Here is a 17513-nt window from a genome sequence, read left to right as displayed (position 1 = left end):
AAGATCCAGTGAGCTGTGATGAATAAATAATTAATTATGAATTTTGATACCTACTTATTTACCCAATCTGTAGAGAAGATCAATAAAGATTCGATAAACTGTTATAGTATATCCAAAGTCACTTGAACTAGTCTATAAAAACGCTTGGCCAGAGATAATTGCAAAACAGTCATAAACCATAGGCGCACACTTTTCAAACCCTTGAGTTGAAAATAATATTTTTGCGTATGTATGGGACTCAGATGTCGATTCGTTCAGAAAATTTGTGACGTGAGTAGCTTTCGCTGTTACATCAAAAATGATACTATGTCATTCTACGGTGTTATAATTTGATTATTCTTTATTCTCGACCTGTAATATATTATCAAGGAACGCTATTAACGATGATGAACTGATCGTTGTATAGAATTATAAGAGCACGATGTTTGAGATGAATTCGGAAATGTTGTCTGAAGATAAGACAAACTAGGGTAGAATAGGTGCATTACCTTGAGGTTAAGATGTCTAAAAACATGGTGAATGCACTCGTCAAATTTTGAATGAATTTGAATTCGACCAAATTGAAAATATTAGTTTTAGTTCGTGGCGGCGCCGCAATGTCATACTTGTCATTTCCGTTGATTTTGATTGGATACATTAAATAAAACCCGATACTGACCAATCAAAAGCGATGTGTAATCGAGTCTGATCGTGCAAAGTCGTGAAACAAAACACGAAACATTTACTGGAATGAATTCAAATATTTGTAATAGAGAGAGTTTATTGGTATTTCAATTACAAGAATTGCTTCCATAGATCATAACTATAATGAAAGATATAGGTATATAATGGCACAAACCTCGTAAATAATAAATAACAAGAATCTTAATTTGTTGATAGCGCTACCTACAGTTGACATAACGAAGCTTATCTGATATTCTCAAAATTGTCAAAACAAAAGCTAATCAGTTCATACACCTGAATTTTAGACATCTTACTTGAGATCCTTGAGTGACATCAAGTCACTCAAAAAGTTTTTTGGAAAAAACCTATATTATTCATTCAGTTGATTTTACGTAGGTATAAAGAGAGAGTATAATTGAAATATTCAAGCTTCCTTCAAGTGACTTTGGATATACTAGTAGGATATACTACTTAGGCAGCTTACGGTGGGAATGGTGCGAACGGTGTGACATATACCGAACGCAGTATATGCATATAAAAAAAGAATGCATAAAACAGAAGAAAAAGATTAATCTATGTATCTTGTGCAATGAGAACCAAAGAAATAATTATTTCAATAAATTTGTCATATTCTTATATCTCGTTCTGATTAATTGTTAGAAGTAAATTTGATTCATATAGTTTACACATTAATTGAATAAATGAAATAGAATTCAAGATAGATTTTAAAAATACAACAAACTATTCTGGGAAGTTTGACAAAACTAACCCAGAAAAAAGTTGACAGAAATTTTGATCTGTCAAAAGTACCCTCTAATTCTGATTAAGTTTTTGTTTAGATGTTTCAATTCGTCTGAATTGGCTATTTGTAGTTTGATTATACTGTCAAGTAAAAACAAAAAATGATTAAATTGTTTTCACTGAAACAGCAAAAGAAGGATGGTGAAGCTTCTCCTAGAGGAGGCCAGCAGAAAAAAGCTTCAGCTGCTCAGCTGAGGATCACAAAAGGTTTTTCTTAACATCACTTTAAATTGCCATATCTCATTATTCCAATTAATTACAGATATCAATGAACTTAATTTACCTAAAACATGTGCTACTGAATTCTCAGATCCAGACGATTTACTAAATTTCAGATTAATTATTTGTCCAGATGAGGTTTGTTGTTCATAACTTATATTTATACTTTTTCTTATTAAATATTATTTTAGGGATTTTATAAAAATGGTCGATTTATATTCAGTTTCAAAGTAGGACCTAATTACCCACATGAACCTCCTAAAGTGAAATGTGAAACCTCTGTTTATCATCCAAACATTGATCAGCAAGGAAATGTATGTTTGAATATACTAAGGGAAGATTGGAAACCTGTCCTTACTATCAATAGCATTGTATATGGTTTGCAATATTTATTCCTTGAGCCAAACCCAGAAGATCCCTTAAATAAAGAAGCAGCAGAAGTATTATCAAATAATAGAAGAGTTTTTGAAACAAATGTTCAAAAAGCAATGCGAGGTGGAAATGTAGGAGGAGTATATTTTGATAGATGTCTAGCAAAGTGATGAAAATGAAATGCGTGTTTTGATGATAACTTGCAAATTGTCTTTTAGAAGAGGAACCTTATTCAAGTGAACAAAATTTCTTGACCTTTGCATTTTGAATAAAAATTATTCTGAACTGTTTATTTAAGTGAAGTGTGTAAAATACAGAATTGAAATGATTAAATTAGTAAGTCTATATATTAGCATTACAATATCTATCTCATATTTATAACATATACTGTTTGATTTCTGAACCTTTAAGAATGTCATTTTGAGTTTATCTTCATCGTACTTAAACCTGAAACAATTTAAAAATGTTTTTCTGAAGTAGATTTTCAATACCACTACTTAATTTCTTGAATGTTTGAAAAAATAATTAATGAGATTTCTTTTTAAACATTTGTCTCCGATTATATTATATTGTTGATGTGATATACATAATTTCAATATGATTATTTCGATTATCTCTTTTAAGGATTTGATAAAACTGATGTCATATTTATAGTTGAATTTATATATATGTTCCAAATTAACATTGCAAGGATTATAATATTTCAAAATTTCCATAGTTATATTTTTTCTTATGTCTGTCTTTTATTACTTTTATTCCAAAATATTTTTTTTAGGAAGAGATCATCCAATTGTGGTAATATATTTTCATCAGCAGATACATGTTTGTGAGTTTGAAAGGGTTAATAAAACAGTTCTCAAATATTGTTATGATTGAAGAAAGTTGCTGATTTAACAATATTTTTTACTTCTCCTCTACCTCTTGTGGTTTTAATTTTTCTTTTTGGAAATTTTGTTTGTAAACATAATTTTTCAAATTTGTCATTAGGTATTCTCTCAGACCTATTTTAGGACTGAATATTCTCAATTAGCAGAAGGAAATATTTTTTCAACGACAAAATTTTCTTTACTTGGATAGGTTCTCTAATAAAAAACAATTCAAAGTTGATCACAAATATAAATGTATCTTTATAATGTTAATGTTCCAAAGTACTATTGTTGAAATAATTTGACATAGTGATTCTTAATTTTTTCTGAATAAGGTATAATTTTAGTAGTTTCATCATATGTTTTCTAATATTTGCCTACTTGCTTTTTCTAAGAGATATTAGTACATTGAATCTTTGAAAACCTGAAGGCCAATAATGTTCATTGAACTAAAAGAAAAATTTATGGTTGTCTAGTCAAACTTTTATATTCAGCAGCTGAGAAATATTCTTGAATTATTTCAGCTCTTTTGATGGAATATATGTTACGTTTCAATATTTGCTATTCATTTATAATCAATTAATTCTTTTCCAATAATTTCAGTGCTCTGAAGTAATATCTTAAAAGTGCAAAATCAATGGAATATATTGATAGAAATACTCAACCTCAAGGATACTGGGTATCCGATCATAGTAATTTTTTATATTAATACCAAAAAATACTTAATTATAAGTCAAAATTTGTTGGAAAAAAATATTTTTGAAAGATTTGCATTGCTTAGAAAATCATATGATCTTATATTGTTTTAATTGATATTGTTGGAAAAAAAATTCACATTTCTGTAAATAAAACATTACTTTTTTTTGATTTTCTGCTACTTGTCACGTTGCTTTTCATATACAAGGTCTTTATTATAAATGATTGTAACATCACAGTGTAGCCTTTGAATAATTTTTTTTCGCCCCTCACTAAGAGAAGAGTTGAGCTCTTATGGTATTGACAGACATAGTATTGTTAAATTTAAAGATGTTTCACTAGTGAAACATTTAGATAATTCGCAATTGAAATATGAAGAAAGTGCGGTTATCATAGAGTATAATCTAAGAACATTAATAATAATCTATCCTATATTCTAAGATTATAGTACTGGCCAAAAATGGATTCTTATGGCAGTGTTGCCTTACTAGGGTATTTTCCCCCAAATTTGGGGGATATTTTTTGGGAGTCAGTTATTCTATTGGGAATTTTTACTACTATTTATTAATGGAAAACTACAAATTCCGTGGACCCTCGAAGGTCGGTTTTTAAAGCCAGATATTTCTATTTTTTGGAACCTTCTCAGAGTAGCATAATTGCATATTTCTTATTTCGTCGGCTTAAGGGAGTATTTTTGTAGGACGTGTTCAACCATGATACTTGAAATCACTGTATGGAGTTCAACTAGTCTACTACTACCTAATCGGTGGTTACAATTTCGAATTTATAGTTATCTTTGAGAAACAACCCTCAAGGAATTCTTCCTGTGCAGAAAATAGTTCTGCTCTAGACATATTTTCATATATTATCCTATAAATTTTATTATGTTCTGTACATGCATTAAGACCTTAATCAATCATTCGAACGAAAATTAAATATTATTGACGTTTAGTTACATTACAAATCAACATATGAAAATTTGGGGGATTTTTCTGAAAATATCATGATTTTGGGGGAATTTTTGGCATCATCTGGAATATTTTCAATGAAGCAACAAGGCAATCCTGTTTTATGGCATTGTTTTTCCCATTCAATATCTACCTACAATGAATGATGCGGAATTTTTGACTGATTTGATATGAGAATGGAAATTTTCTTGAAAGTTTTATTAATTGCATCCTGTAATGTGCATAACGAAACTATCACATTGCTTTTATTTATTATTACCTTTAAATGAACGATTAGTTCTTGGATTCTTTAACACGGTTATCACACTATATCTCAATTCACTACCAAAAAATACTAATATAGCCAAAAACCGTTACTTCAAAGGTCACAAACCATTCATCACAATTCACTCAACAAAATATTGCTCTAACATGACATTAAACACCCTGTAATTTTCTTAGGCTTCTAAAGCAGAAATTATTCTCCAGATGTCAGGCCCAAGGAAGCCTGTTGGCGATCCTGAACTAATGTGACACTCTAGATTAGAAGCTCTATTTGATATGAATCTAATTTATTCTGGTTATAGATATGTTTTCTCAATTTATTGTTACCAGTTATTTCACTTCAAAGAAATAATACTTTTTCATGGTTTCATTATTTGTTTCAATAAATTTTTTTTTGCAAAAAAATCATGATTATAATTGAAAAATTATATTCTCAAGAACTAGAATTTCAAATAAATATTTCATTAATAATTACAAATTGATAACAATTAATTATTGTTCAAGCTTTATTCAAATTAAATGGTAAAACATACAATTTTCCAATATTCACTTTACTGCAACTAATATATAGATTGGCAAATGTTAAGGATTTTAATTCCTTTCATTTTTGAATAATTTTACAAAGTTTTCAATTGATTCCTAATAAATATGATATAAATACATTCAGTAGTTGAATTGGAATTAAAAATGTGTTAAAAAAATTCAATTATGCTTAATATTCCAAAATATACACTCAATGTTAGGCACTGCATCAGAATTGAATAATTTATTACTTTAGTTCAAGTACAATATGTCCTTATATTTTATTTTCAACTGCAGAGATATAATCCAATATTCCACTGTTGTAAAAGAATATTGAGGTTTTTCCAGCAAAATACTGAAAAGTATGTACAAAGCACATGCATCTATTATGAATATATAGATACGTCTTTCAAGAGTATTCTTTATATTTCTGTTTATTGAAATTCTCTACTCCTCTGAAAATTATCCCTTAGTGAAAAAAAAAAAAATAAACATCAACTCAAATTTTTCTTTGAATTAGTATGGTGTTCAATTCAGCTAATTTAACTTTTCTTAGAATATATTCAACCAAATGTCAAACTTATCTATTCAAAAAAAGAGATATAATCATTTAATTTTAATTGAGTGTCAAAGAGAAAATACTTTATTATATAAAAAAATTAAAATTTAGGTAGTAATAATAGTTTTTAAAACAAAAAAAATATTTTATATAAAATATATTCTTAAAAATCTCCATGTATTTGGAAAATACTTAAAATATGAAGGAAATTATAACAAAACTTATTGAGTGAAGTATTTCTAATGATAGGTAAAATTATTTAAAGACAATCGAAAATAAGAAGATTACACTAATCAATAATGTCAATTTAGAAAAAAACAATTCCACAAATAATTGCTTCAGAAGGGTGGAAAAATATTTTTTTTCAGGAATTCAATCTCTGAAACTCATTCCTTGATATGTTGCTACATCATTCATCTGTTTTAGTAGAATCATGACATTTCTGTTCAAGCAGGCCACTGTTCGAAACCCTGAGAAAAAAAAACGATGAAAACATTTGTTGATATTCCATTCATCATTATTCTTAGGTAGTGAACACTCAGAATAGTTATTTGTTTTACTAGGCAGCAAGGTAGTAGATTGACTCAATCGGAAAAAAATTTTTTTTTCATGAAATTCAGTCAAAAATGTATGCATACATTTGAATAGCATTGCACCTATTGGTGTATCGTATCGTATCGTGTCATTGGAAGATTAAAAATTTGTTTACAAAAACATTTTGTGTATATAATGTTCATTGATGAAATGAGTTATCTAGAAATGTAGCTGTATGATATCTCTCACAAAAGAAAAATAATCAAGTGTTTCTGATCTGATAACCATATAACTCACAGAATATCTTTCTGTTTTTCTGATTGTTTTGAATTTTTTCATTTGTAAGAACAGTAAAAAAAAATGGCAAGATGTAGGAAGATATATGACAGAATGACGTGGGATGTATAGTTCATAGTAAGATGCATAGAATCCCTGTTGTGTGTACTGATTCGATTTTGTTTCACACTTTTTGAGATATCCACCTGTTGCTTTGGTGTTCTGCTTCACCAGAGTTCTGTAAGATGGCTCTCTTCATAAATTTTCGAATTCCCGCTATCTGCCTGGCGCCATTTAAAAATGACATACTGATTTTAGACTTTACAAACTTTCACAACAAATTACAATTCAGTTCCTATCAAATTTAAATGAAAAAAATGGAATATAATGACACAGTATAAAAGGTTGTTACAAGCATAGAATATAAAATATTATTTTTTCTATACTCATAAGTTACGAGAGCCGAGAGAAATGTCAAATATAAACGATGTATGTGGCATCTGAAACAGATGCGATCTCTCGAAATCAAGTAGGTATAAATCTGAAAAATCTCCCGTTATGTCTGAAAGTTTTACAGGTATAAATGAACACACCAGGTTTTCTATGCATCTCAGTTCATAGCAAGAGTAAGCAAAAACATACTCGCTCAAAACTTTTCAGTGCTTGGTATTTTAATATTTAAAAGCAAGTGCTATAATCTATATCACTTTTTTCAATAGATTTGTAGATTCTTCAATCTTATATGCCTTGAAAATTTTATAGAAGGCTATCAATTCAAAAGTTTATTATTGGACATATTGAACCAAAAATTTAAAAAAATAGGAATAATTTGAATTATTGTGGACATTTTTAATGAGGAAACTATTATATACTCACTTAGACTCTTCATTTAAAGTTAATTCATCAAGTTCAATTTCATTCTCTTGTTCTCTCTTTGCAGTTTCATGTTCATTCATTTGAGGAATATTTGAAGTATCTACATCTCCAATTATCTGATCATTATTGATTGTTTCTTTTATTACAGATACATTCTGTTCATTAGCCATATCTTTCTTTTCAAGTTCCCCACTAGAAACTTTTGAAAAATCAACACTATGTTCAGCGCTTTCATCATTTACATTATTAGTTGGAAATTGATTATTAAATGTATTACTAAAATCAGCTTCAAAAGAGGCTGACGAAAAATCAGCCCATGTTTCAGTTTCCAAGTTTTTTTTTTCAAAAGATGAATTCCATGGATCTTCTGGAGTTTTTAGATTTTCAACATCAGTTTTCACAGTTGACCAGGCTGAAAATTGAATATTCACTAATGTTTTTAAAGTGCGATTCTATAATCACTTAGAAATGATAATAAGTATATCTAACATAATGAAAACTGCTTTAGTTCAAACTTAACAAATCATTCTACCCATTACCATATACTTCTACTACTAAAGAAACCTCAGGGAAATAAAATATATAAGGATGTCTTCATTATAGTACAAACTTCCGTGAAGTCAATGATTTGAAGGTAATGAAGAGAAACTTGTAACATAAGTTATAATGCTTAGGAATCTCGAAGTTGAAGATTATCCCTGTGACGTTCTTTTACTTGATGTTACTACCTTTAGTCTTCTTATTTTTTTATATAATCCTGAACAATGAATGTATAAACTGATGTCTGAAAATAGTTCTTATAGTTTCAGGAGGTAGGTCTGGATGGCATATAATTTTTAAGTAAGGAAAAAATTTTTGTTCAGAACTTAGTTTCATTACAAAAAAAAAAAAAAAATTGGGCACAATTTAAGAAATAATCTAGAAAGTGTCATTCCGGTCATTGCATATTATTTTTGAAATTCTCATTAAAGGCACCAAATGTCAAAGTTACTTATGAAATTCCCCAGAACCGTCAATTATTACTGAACGAAGTATTTATTTTGAATATTTTGTGTGGGAAAAAGTAGCATATTCTTACAAGCTGAAGCAATTGACTTTGAATTATAAATATTGGTATACAGGATTATACAGGGTGTTTCATTTTAAACTGGAATGAAGAAACCGCTTGACATTTTCTGATTCTGTTTTCATATTCGTGTTATGTATAAAAAAAGTACAATCGTGAAATATTTCAACAATTTCGGGTGAAATTTTTTTTTCATTGTAGACATGTAAAAAAAAATTTTGATTCGATTTATGAAAATATTTTTTCAGGAAAATTCTTAGGAAATTTAGTTCATTCAGAAACTCCAATTCAATTTGGAAACCGAAAAAAACCACGAACACTGCAGGTTTTCCGCCATTTTGAAATTTTTTTTTCAGAGTTCAAAAATACTCTGATTTGACCAGAAATCGTAACTTCAAAGGTTATACATAACTGACCACACTCAATAGAATATTGCTCTGAAATGACATTGAACACCCTTAGTTCAAAAATACTCTGATTTGACCAGAAATCGTAACTTCAAAGATTATACATAACTGACCACACTCAATTGAATATTGCTCTGAAATGACATTGGACACTCTGTATCTCGCTTATGCTTCGAAAACGAGGTATGTATATGTCATATGGCAAAAATGATTCTCCCTGTGTCATCTACACGACTATATGTTTTTCCAGTTTATAATGAAACACCCTGTATAATAAAAAAAAATTAAGAAGAATAAAGATTTGCAGCGTGAATATGCGTGAAAGACCATCACAGGATTCAGGTTTTTTTAATGCCTTTAATTTTTATTCATAATTTGAATTTTTCTAATAACTGATTAATTGGCGATTCCTGTCGACTTCTGGACACCTGATTAGAAGAAGATTTTCACCATTCACTAATGAAGAAGATATCAATTACTTAATGTTTCTATATTCGCATTAACTTTTGAATAGGGTTGTTTCATCTTGAAGTTGGACCTTCATAAATTCATGTTAAAATTTTTTAATATGAATCCCAGCCAGTGAATAATTCTAATCTCAATAATGATGATTATAATATGACCTGTTAGGCTCGCCCACTGAACAGGTATCCAAATTCAAATTATCATAATATATTAATCATAAACTCAGGGCCACCTTTTTTACATGAGAATAAATAAATGTTTTCCTCTTGGGCAGAATTTATTCGTTGATAAAACCTGAGCTGTAGGATTAAATTCATTTATTTGCATGTGAAAAAACCGGCCCTCAGTGGCATGGATAAAAGAACACCTAGTAATAATTAATTTATAACAATAACTTTTTTTTAAACATGTCTCTTAGAGTTGGGTTAGTGATTGATCAACATTTCAAAAAATCTAACTTTTGTAAACAATTCATTATGTGATTATTATACACTCAGAAACATGTCTGGGTATACTCCTAATTATATGATCGTCTTCCTCTTGAGGTTCCCTCCCAGGCTACTTGTAGCTTGTACCGCCAGGGTAAACCAAGTAATCTTTTTCTCATAATGTGCTAGACATACTCAATGGTGAAAGATCAGAGCATCTAGGGGGCCAAGACAACTAATCAATTTGATTGCTTCTAATTCTACAAAATTCTGGCTATAAGTAGTCAAGCATTACTTTGTTCGAAATGTGGGTTGGTAAGCGTCCCAATTGAGACCGCAAGCGACTTGTTCAAATATCTGGAATATAAATTCACCCACAACGGGTCCAGAGTATATAAAACATTGCCCCAAAAGATCTGTAATAAATTCATTATTTCCGGGTGTTCCTTTTTCCATGTCACATAATGTAAAAAAGGTGATAAAAAAAATTAAGTCGGCAACACTATACAAATGTTAATAAAACTGCGCCAAAATATATTTTGCCAGTGTAAAAATAAAAATAAACTCATTTTAATCTAAAACCATTTATAAGTCAGTTAAGGAATCTATTCTTGTCAAGTGTAAATAATACTCACGATCCATATCATCTTCAGTTGTAATATCATCATCGCTATCACTACTGTCAAGCCTATCTTCCTTCTGATCTTGTTTCTCAATAACTGTCTGGAAAGTATGATCTTTATCTTCAAAAATCTGATCATCAGCATCATCTAATGTATTAATGCTCTGAGAACAAAGATGTTTGAACGCTTGACTTGCAAGAGCATTATTCTCTGGGAAATCAAAATTCATATCCACTATAGGTATCTCTGGATCTAAGGACCTAGAATTAAAATTTATTTATTACTAGCTATCCTGCTGGATATTACAAATAATATAATCGATTCTTCTTATTGAAAAAAACATTTTAACTTCTGGTCTATAAGAGTTGAGATAGAAAAACATCAAATAATGAATCGAAATTGAATATATGTATAGACTTACTGAAGTGTGTTTCCTCCTTCGTTGAACGCATCATCAGTGAATCCACTATAATAACCTTCTATGTATCTTGTACTGAGATACTGCATTTGGTATTCAGCATACAGCTTGAAAAAAAAAATTTGATTATCTTCAATAACTTCATCTATCGCATAGACAATAGAATCTTATATAAAAAGAAACTGTAGTCAAATACGGATCTTTATTCTTATATAGGTATTGATTGCAAGTGAATCATTCAATGCACGATATGTATAACTCTAAAGATTTATTTTGAATATAATGTCTTTGAAGATAAATACCTGCTGCTGTTGGGAAGCAAGAGAATTCGGGAGACTTGAATCTCCAAAGTCACCACTATCTTTGTTACTAGATCCATTAGGATGAAAACCACCCTAGGAAATGAAAACATCAATGAAAGACATAACAAACCGAAATAAAGATTATGTACCAATAAGATTGTTTGTTTGTTGTTGATTTCAGCAAGGGTATTTTGTTTAAAGTCTTCTAACTTGGCATGAATTTCTGGATGGTATTCTTTGAGGAATTGACCTAAGTAACTCTCTGAAGAAGAAATTATTATTTCATTCATTATATTTATTAAATGGCCCATATAACCCTGACGAACACTTTTGGCTTTTTGCTGTTCATCATTCTCCTCCCAAGCTTTTAATATTCTTTCTATTAGTTTACAATTTTCTATTAAATGTTTACATAAGGCAACTGCAGTATCATCACTATCTTCAGTTACGTAAATATTTAGAGCAAGCACTAAACACTTTTCTACTTGTGTATGAAGAAAATTGTTCCATGAATATTTGAAGAACAGATCTAACATTGTTGAAAAAGTTCCCAAGGACATCATTTTATGTAATAAATCATTATTTTTAGATGATATCACTGAAACGAATAACTTTAATACTTGTAACCTAGTTTGACCCAGAGGAGGATCCAGTACACCAAAAGTAAGTTCCAATGGCATTTGCTGAAATAAAACATCGAATACAGTTGTTGTTCAATATTTTGATTTTCTATTTTAAATGAATCAGAATGGATTAAATGATGATACATCATCAAAATTAAAGTTAAAAAAATTAAAGAAAACAAATTATATTCTTACCTTTGGTGGATCTAATAGTATATTGTGAAAATCAGCTACTTTTCCAATTAGGACTTTAGTAATATTATTTAACACTTTCTCCTTATGTTGAATATCATTAGCTTCATCATTTATATCGTTATAGCTTGTTATTGAATTGAATTTAGAAATACTGCAAAAAATTATATGGCTCTACATATAATATTTTCATTAACTATTTGTTGACAAACCTGGTTTGGTTAACATCAAGAAGCCCCAGTAAAACCTGAATACCTCCGACTGTGGAAGACTCGCATTTTTCTCCAGTAAGTATTGTTTCCAAACACAAATCAACTATTTCAGAACTAAAAACATAAAAACAACTGACTACCTCATAAAAAACCTATCGGAGTTAGGGATTTATGAAAATTTTACATATAAAGCTTAGTTGGTACTTCAGTAGAATACAGAAATTTTCATTATATCTATGTGACTATTCAATCAGAATAGAATATTAATATCTAGTTGAATTACTTTTGAATTATAAACATATTCTTCAATAACTGTATTTTTAATAAATACATACGATTCAAGAGTATTGAGCAGAGGATCTGGATCAGCCCTCTCCAAAGAATTTTTCTGATTTTCTCTTGCAATTCTTATGAAATCACATAAAAGTTGAGCTACATTATAATGTCTGTCTTTATCAATGCTAGGATTGAACATAGAGACTAAAGATTGTATAATTTGTTGGCTGTCTAACCACTGAAATAAAAAGATTAAAAATTTCAGTACATATACATAAAAATCATTAAAAGGTTGCTTTTAAAATTCAATCAACATTATTATAAATATAAATTTCATTGCAAGTATGTTTTAAACAAATTGAAATTGTAATTCTTTATATATATGCATAAGTTCAACTCGAATGAAATTGTTGTCACTAAAATTTCAGTTTTTTTTGTTTAATATTCTGCTTGAATTTTTATGATTCTGATGAAGCTATCAACACGAAATTTTGCATGAAGCTCGATATTGTTTTGGTGACTTTTCACCATTATATCCCGAAATATAATTTTATATCTCTCATCATGCTATTCAATGGCGCCCTTCTCAGTACAGATATTATTAAGATGTCTAAAAACATAGTGTATGCACTCGTCAATTTTTGAATGCAATGACATTCGACCAAATTGAGAATATTAGTTTTATTTCGTGGCGGCGCCGCAATATCATACTTGTCATTTCGATCTTTTGTCCGTTGATTTTGATAGGATACATTAATTAAAACCCGATCCAGGCCAATCAAAAGCGATGTGTAACCGAGTATGATTGTGCAAAGTCTTGAAACAAAACACAAAACGTTTACTAGAATGAATTAAAATATTTTGAATAAAGAGAGTTTATTGGTGTTCTTACAATTTCAAGAATTACTTACACAGGTCATAACTATAATGAAAGAAACATAGGTACGTACAAAATGACACAAAACTAATAAATAACATATCTGCCTTAATTTGTTGATAGCGCTACAGTTGACTCAATGAAGCTTAACTGATATTCTCAAAATTGGCAAAACTAAATTTAATCAGTCCATGAACATTTCTGGATACTTTCGTTTTATTTATAGTAACTATTATGTAATACTTACATTCAATATATTCTGCTTAGTTTCAATGCCTTCCACTTGAGTAAATAACTTGAGCATGAGATCCATTATAGCTGATGTGCCTATATGTTTGAGCAGTAATGATATAAACGTGTCCTTGGCTTTTAAAAAGTCTAGGACCTGTAAGCAAGTAAACTGATAGGACAACCAGTTCTTGGTTAGGAAATCAAGGAAATATCAAGGAGAAAGGAATGAATAGGAACCAGGGAAAAGATGGGGAGAAATATTTCTTATTATAAAGTTATTCAATCAGACAAGTTATACATAAATTCACTCTCTACACAAAACATTGAACTGAAAATATAACTGGTATTTATGGAATAATGTTCAAGAACAGAAATGAATTAAGTCTTCTTTCTAGTTATGAATCTATTTCTCATTTAAGAGGAGAGTGAGGCTTTGCATCTATGAATCGATATTTGGTGAAATATATAACTGAATCTCCTTAGTATGTTCTACCTGTTATGATTTCAGTTCAAATCTGTACCGAAAGATACATAAAAATATTCAATCATATTACTCTGAGTGTATATTTCAAATGTGTTAATTTGTGTATTGATTTGGACATTAACTGCCAAAGTATATAATTTAAGGATATCCACTCAATCCACAGAGCAAATATTATTGAAGAAATTTACTTATCATACATCAATTAATCAATTAAACATAAACATACCCATAAAAATAATAATATAATAGAATATAAATAAATTAAAAAAAATTTTATATCCCAAAAACTCAAGGAGATCATTATTATATAAAGTTTAAGAGTATTGAGTAAAAAACTAAAAATGAGAGAAACACTAACGTGAAGGAGTTTTGAGCGCTTACGTTAAAATCATACATCAATTTCGCCCTTGGATATAGGTATAATATACCTATATCCAAGGGTGAAATTGATATATATAAGCCTTGTCTCTTTCAATATTGAAAGAGACAAGGAAAACAATTGGCTTACGATTGACCATTGTTTAAAAGCTCCCGGCTCATTTTATTGACTTTCGTATTTTTATTTTAATAACTAATCTGAATGATTTAGTAATTATATGTGATAATGATTAATATAAATGTAAAATGGCATCTCCATTTGAATGAATAAATAATAAGCAATGTATTTTTTATGAAATGGTTTGCCCCTTTGTTACTCTTAGAAGTGTTATAAATATAAAATGTTAAACTTAACACATTGGCCCAACATTGAACATTTTTGGTTAAGAGATTAACATGAAATTCTGCATGAGGCTTTAAATTTTACATCTAAATACAAATTTTCATCTAGATTGATTCTGCAGTTTAGAAATTAACAGTAGCACAAAATTTTGGACGGCTATATTTATGGAACCTCTAAAGCCCATTGAAGAACACAACTGCGCATTTGAGGCCAAGACTAGCCTGAACATTAAAAGTTTCCAAGTCCTTCCGTTTAAAAGTTATCGTGTGTACTAGTAGCACTTAATCTTTTGAGACCCTTCCCAGCTCAAAATTGAAAATTTAAGTTATTAAGAAATAATTATTTCCCCCCTTGCTGAATAAACAGCAAGTCAGGTGACAGGTATGTCAGCCCGGAGTTCGGCGCTCTAGAGCCTCACGCCCTCGCTATGACTAGAATGTGTCAAAACCAAACTGTCAAATTAAACATAAACAAACAAGCATTCAACAGCTGTCTCGTACTTTATGTGAAGTAACAGTCTTTTTTCTCTCTCACACCCGTCAGGGCTCGATGCCCTACAAAATCGGGAGGTGCATCAGAGGAAAGGGAAAGGTAAAGCAAGGGCTCGACACTGTTTCCTGGTACAGTAAAATGCGGACTGGTACGCTTTGGACCTGTACCAAGGAGCTCCAAATGGTGACTGGAAAGCACTTATTAACTTGAGTATATCACATGTTTGAATCAAACTCAAATATCTACTACAGAAATATTAATGAAACCCACTTCCTCTTGAATAAAAACTGAGAAATACGGAAATGAATGGGTGTGACGTGAAGAATGTGAACCATTCTATTTGAAAAGTATAATAAAAATGACCAGAAATAGTTTCTCTACTATTCTTCTGATTCTAGCATACCTTATATTCTTATATCATACTAAGGGGTTAATATTAAAATAAATACAAATCTCAACTCATATTAACTGATTGCCAAGAATTACATTCATTGAAATAATAAATGGAGGAAATGTATCAGGATTAGAATCCTAATAAAACTTTCACAAATACATTTAAAGGAAATTAATTTCAAAACTACAATTACAATTGGTTCTTACTTGCTCAGTCTTCTTTGCAATAAGGGCACCCATAATTTTACTGAAAAATGAAGCCAATAGTGGATTCAATGGTGGCTCTCTATCCAGAAAATGATATAATTTATCCAGAAGTAATTCATCACTAGCAAGTCTCTCATTGAGAGCAGGAACATCACATGTTAATAACTCGCATGCTATGTTTGGATATTTGTAGCGTATATGATCTTCTAGTTCTATAGGTGGCTCATTAGTAGTTAATATTACCAATTCTTCCATTATATTTGGCTTTTGTAAACTAGCAAAAATTTAAACATTGTTATAAACAGAAAATCTATACAATTAAGTTTCAAAACATTATACAAAATCTGCTCATACATACAAGTCTATTAAGGCCTTATTTTGAACTCTACATTCATTGATAATGTCATCCGAATCCATAACTTCCATAAGAGTTATATCCTATAAATTAGTGAATTAATTAATGCAATTGCATTAAGTATTGCATAGAGGTAATAGACAATGAAAAATGATTACCTCTTTTCCAAGAAGGGCCTCTATTTCCGAAGAGGAGTTTGCATTATGTTTCCAAAACATGTTTACTATCTTTTAATATAATATTCTGGGAAATCTCAGCTTTCGAACATTTATACTTGACGAATAAAGGCACTGGAGCAGGCGATTAATGATTTGTCAACTAATTCAAAAGATTGTAGATACAGGCTCTGGAATCAATTATAAACATTTCTCATTTCTCCCATACTTTGAACACAGAAGCTACATACATTCTGTCACTTGTTAACGCTTTTTAGACGCAATGAACTCAGTAATCTTAATAAACTTAGTGGAAAAATATTTAAGAAGAAATACAATTTGATGATGAAACTAATCAATTATAATGATAATTCATTCTCTATGAATGAGACTGTCTCAATGCACTTATTGAATGAAGAATATCTAATTGACAATCCCGGGAAATTTGAAATATTTGTTCGATTTTTGGAATAATTTTTTAAGAATATTGATATTTTTTTGAATGAGGTATCATTATTCATAAAAGCTAATTCGAAAAATTTTCGATGAAATAAAAAAATATTTCTTCCAGAATATCTGTGGCATGAATAAAATGTTTGATTATGTTTAGGTAGAAATAATAAAGAAAAGTTTACTTATGGATTTTATACTGTTCTTAGAATTAGGTTTAACTCAAAAATTTTTCATCTGTGCATCAGTTAAGATAGCTAATCTGAACCCATATTTGTCTGTGATAATACCACAGATTACTAGATAGTCTGTGATAACATTTGAGGTTATGATTTCAATTGATGCTATGAATTGATGATATCACGTTATATTTTCTATTTATGTTTTAAAATGAATTCCAAAACAAATACAATAGAAAAAAACCAGGAAAAGCAGCTGCCATCAATTTGGATAAGAGCAATTACAGCTAACTCAGTCTGGCCGGATAAAGAGGAGTTATTAGACGTTATTTATTGGACAA

The 17513-nt window shown here is 29.6% G+C and overlaps 2 protein-coding genes across 5 annotated transcripts; one reads left to right on the top strand and one right to left on the bottom strand.

Annotated features, from left to right (window-relative positions):
* Positions 1-1243: 1243 nt before the first annotated feature.
* On the top strand, positions 1244-3855 carry LOC123674214 (NEDD8-conjugating enzyme Ubc12). The gene is made up of 3 exons (XM_045609132.1): positions 1244-1671; positions 1727-1821; positions 1875-3855. The coding sequence occupies exons 1-3, from the start codon at positions 1566-1568 to the stop codon at positions 2223-2225; spliced, it is 552 nt and encodes a 183-aa protein (XP_045465088.1). The 5' UTR covers positions 1244-1565; the 3' UTR covers positions 2226-3855.
* A 1486-nt stretch (positions 3856-5341) lies between these two features.
* On the bottom strand, positions 5342-16929 carry LOC123674211 (serine/threonine-protein phosphatase 6 regulatory subunit 3). 4 transcript variants are annotated; one of them, XM_045609127.1, is made up of 14 exons: positions 16795-16929; positions 16547-16734; positions 16392-16471; positions 16034-16307; positions 13753-13923; positions 12688-12866; positions 12353-12466; positions 12144-12294; positions 11475-12008; positions 11326-11418; positions 11027-11130; positions 10618-10865; positions 7617-8028; positions 5342-6400 (listed from the first exon to the last, which is right to left on the bottom strand). In XM_045609127.1, exons 2-14 carry the CDS (start codon positions 16604-16606, stop codon positions 6340-6342), a joined length of 2481 nt encoding a protein of 826 aa, XP_045465083.1. In that variant the 5' UTR covers positions 16607-16734; positions 16795-16929; the 3' UTR covers positions 5342-6339. The 4 variants fall into 4 exon arrangements, with proteins under 4 accessions (XP_045465083.1, XP_045465082.1, XP_045465084.1 ...); XM_045609126.1 differs by lacking the exon at positions 16795-16929 and having other exon boundaries at positions 16547-16788; XM_045609128.1 differs by lacking the exon at positions 16795-16929 and having other exon boundaries at positions 7623-8028; positions 16547-16788.
* Between the last annotated feature and the right edge of the window lie 584 nt (positions 16930-17513).

This window comes from Harmonia axyridis, chromosome 2 (genome assembly GCF_914767665.1).
Source record: "Harmonia axyridis chromosome 2, icHarAxyr1.1, whole genome shotgun sequence".
In the NCBI taxonomy this organism is placed as follows: domain Eukaryota; kingdom Metazoa; phylum Arthropoda; class Insecta; order Coleoptera; family Coccinellidae; genus Harmonia; species Harmonia axyridis.
This window is presented reverse-complemented; position numbering and strand designations above follow the sequence as displayed.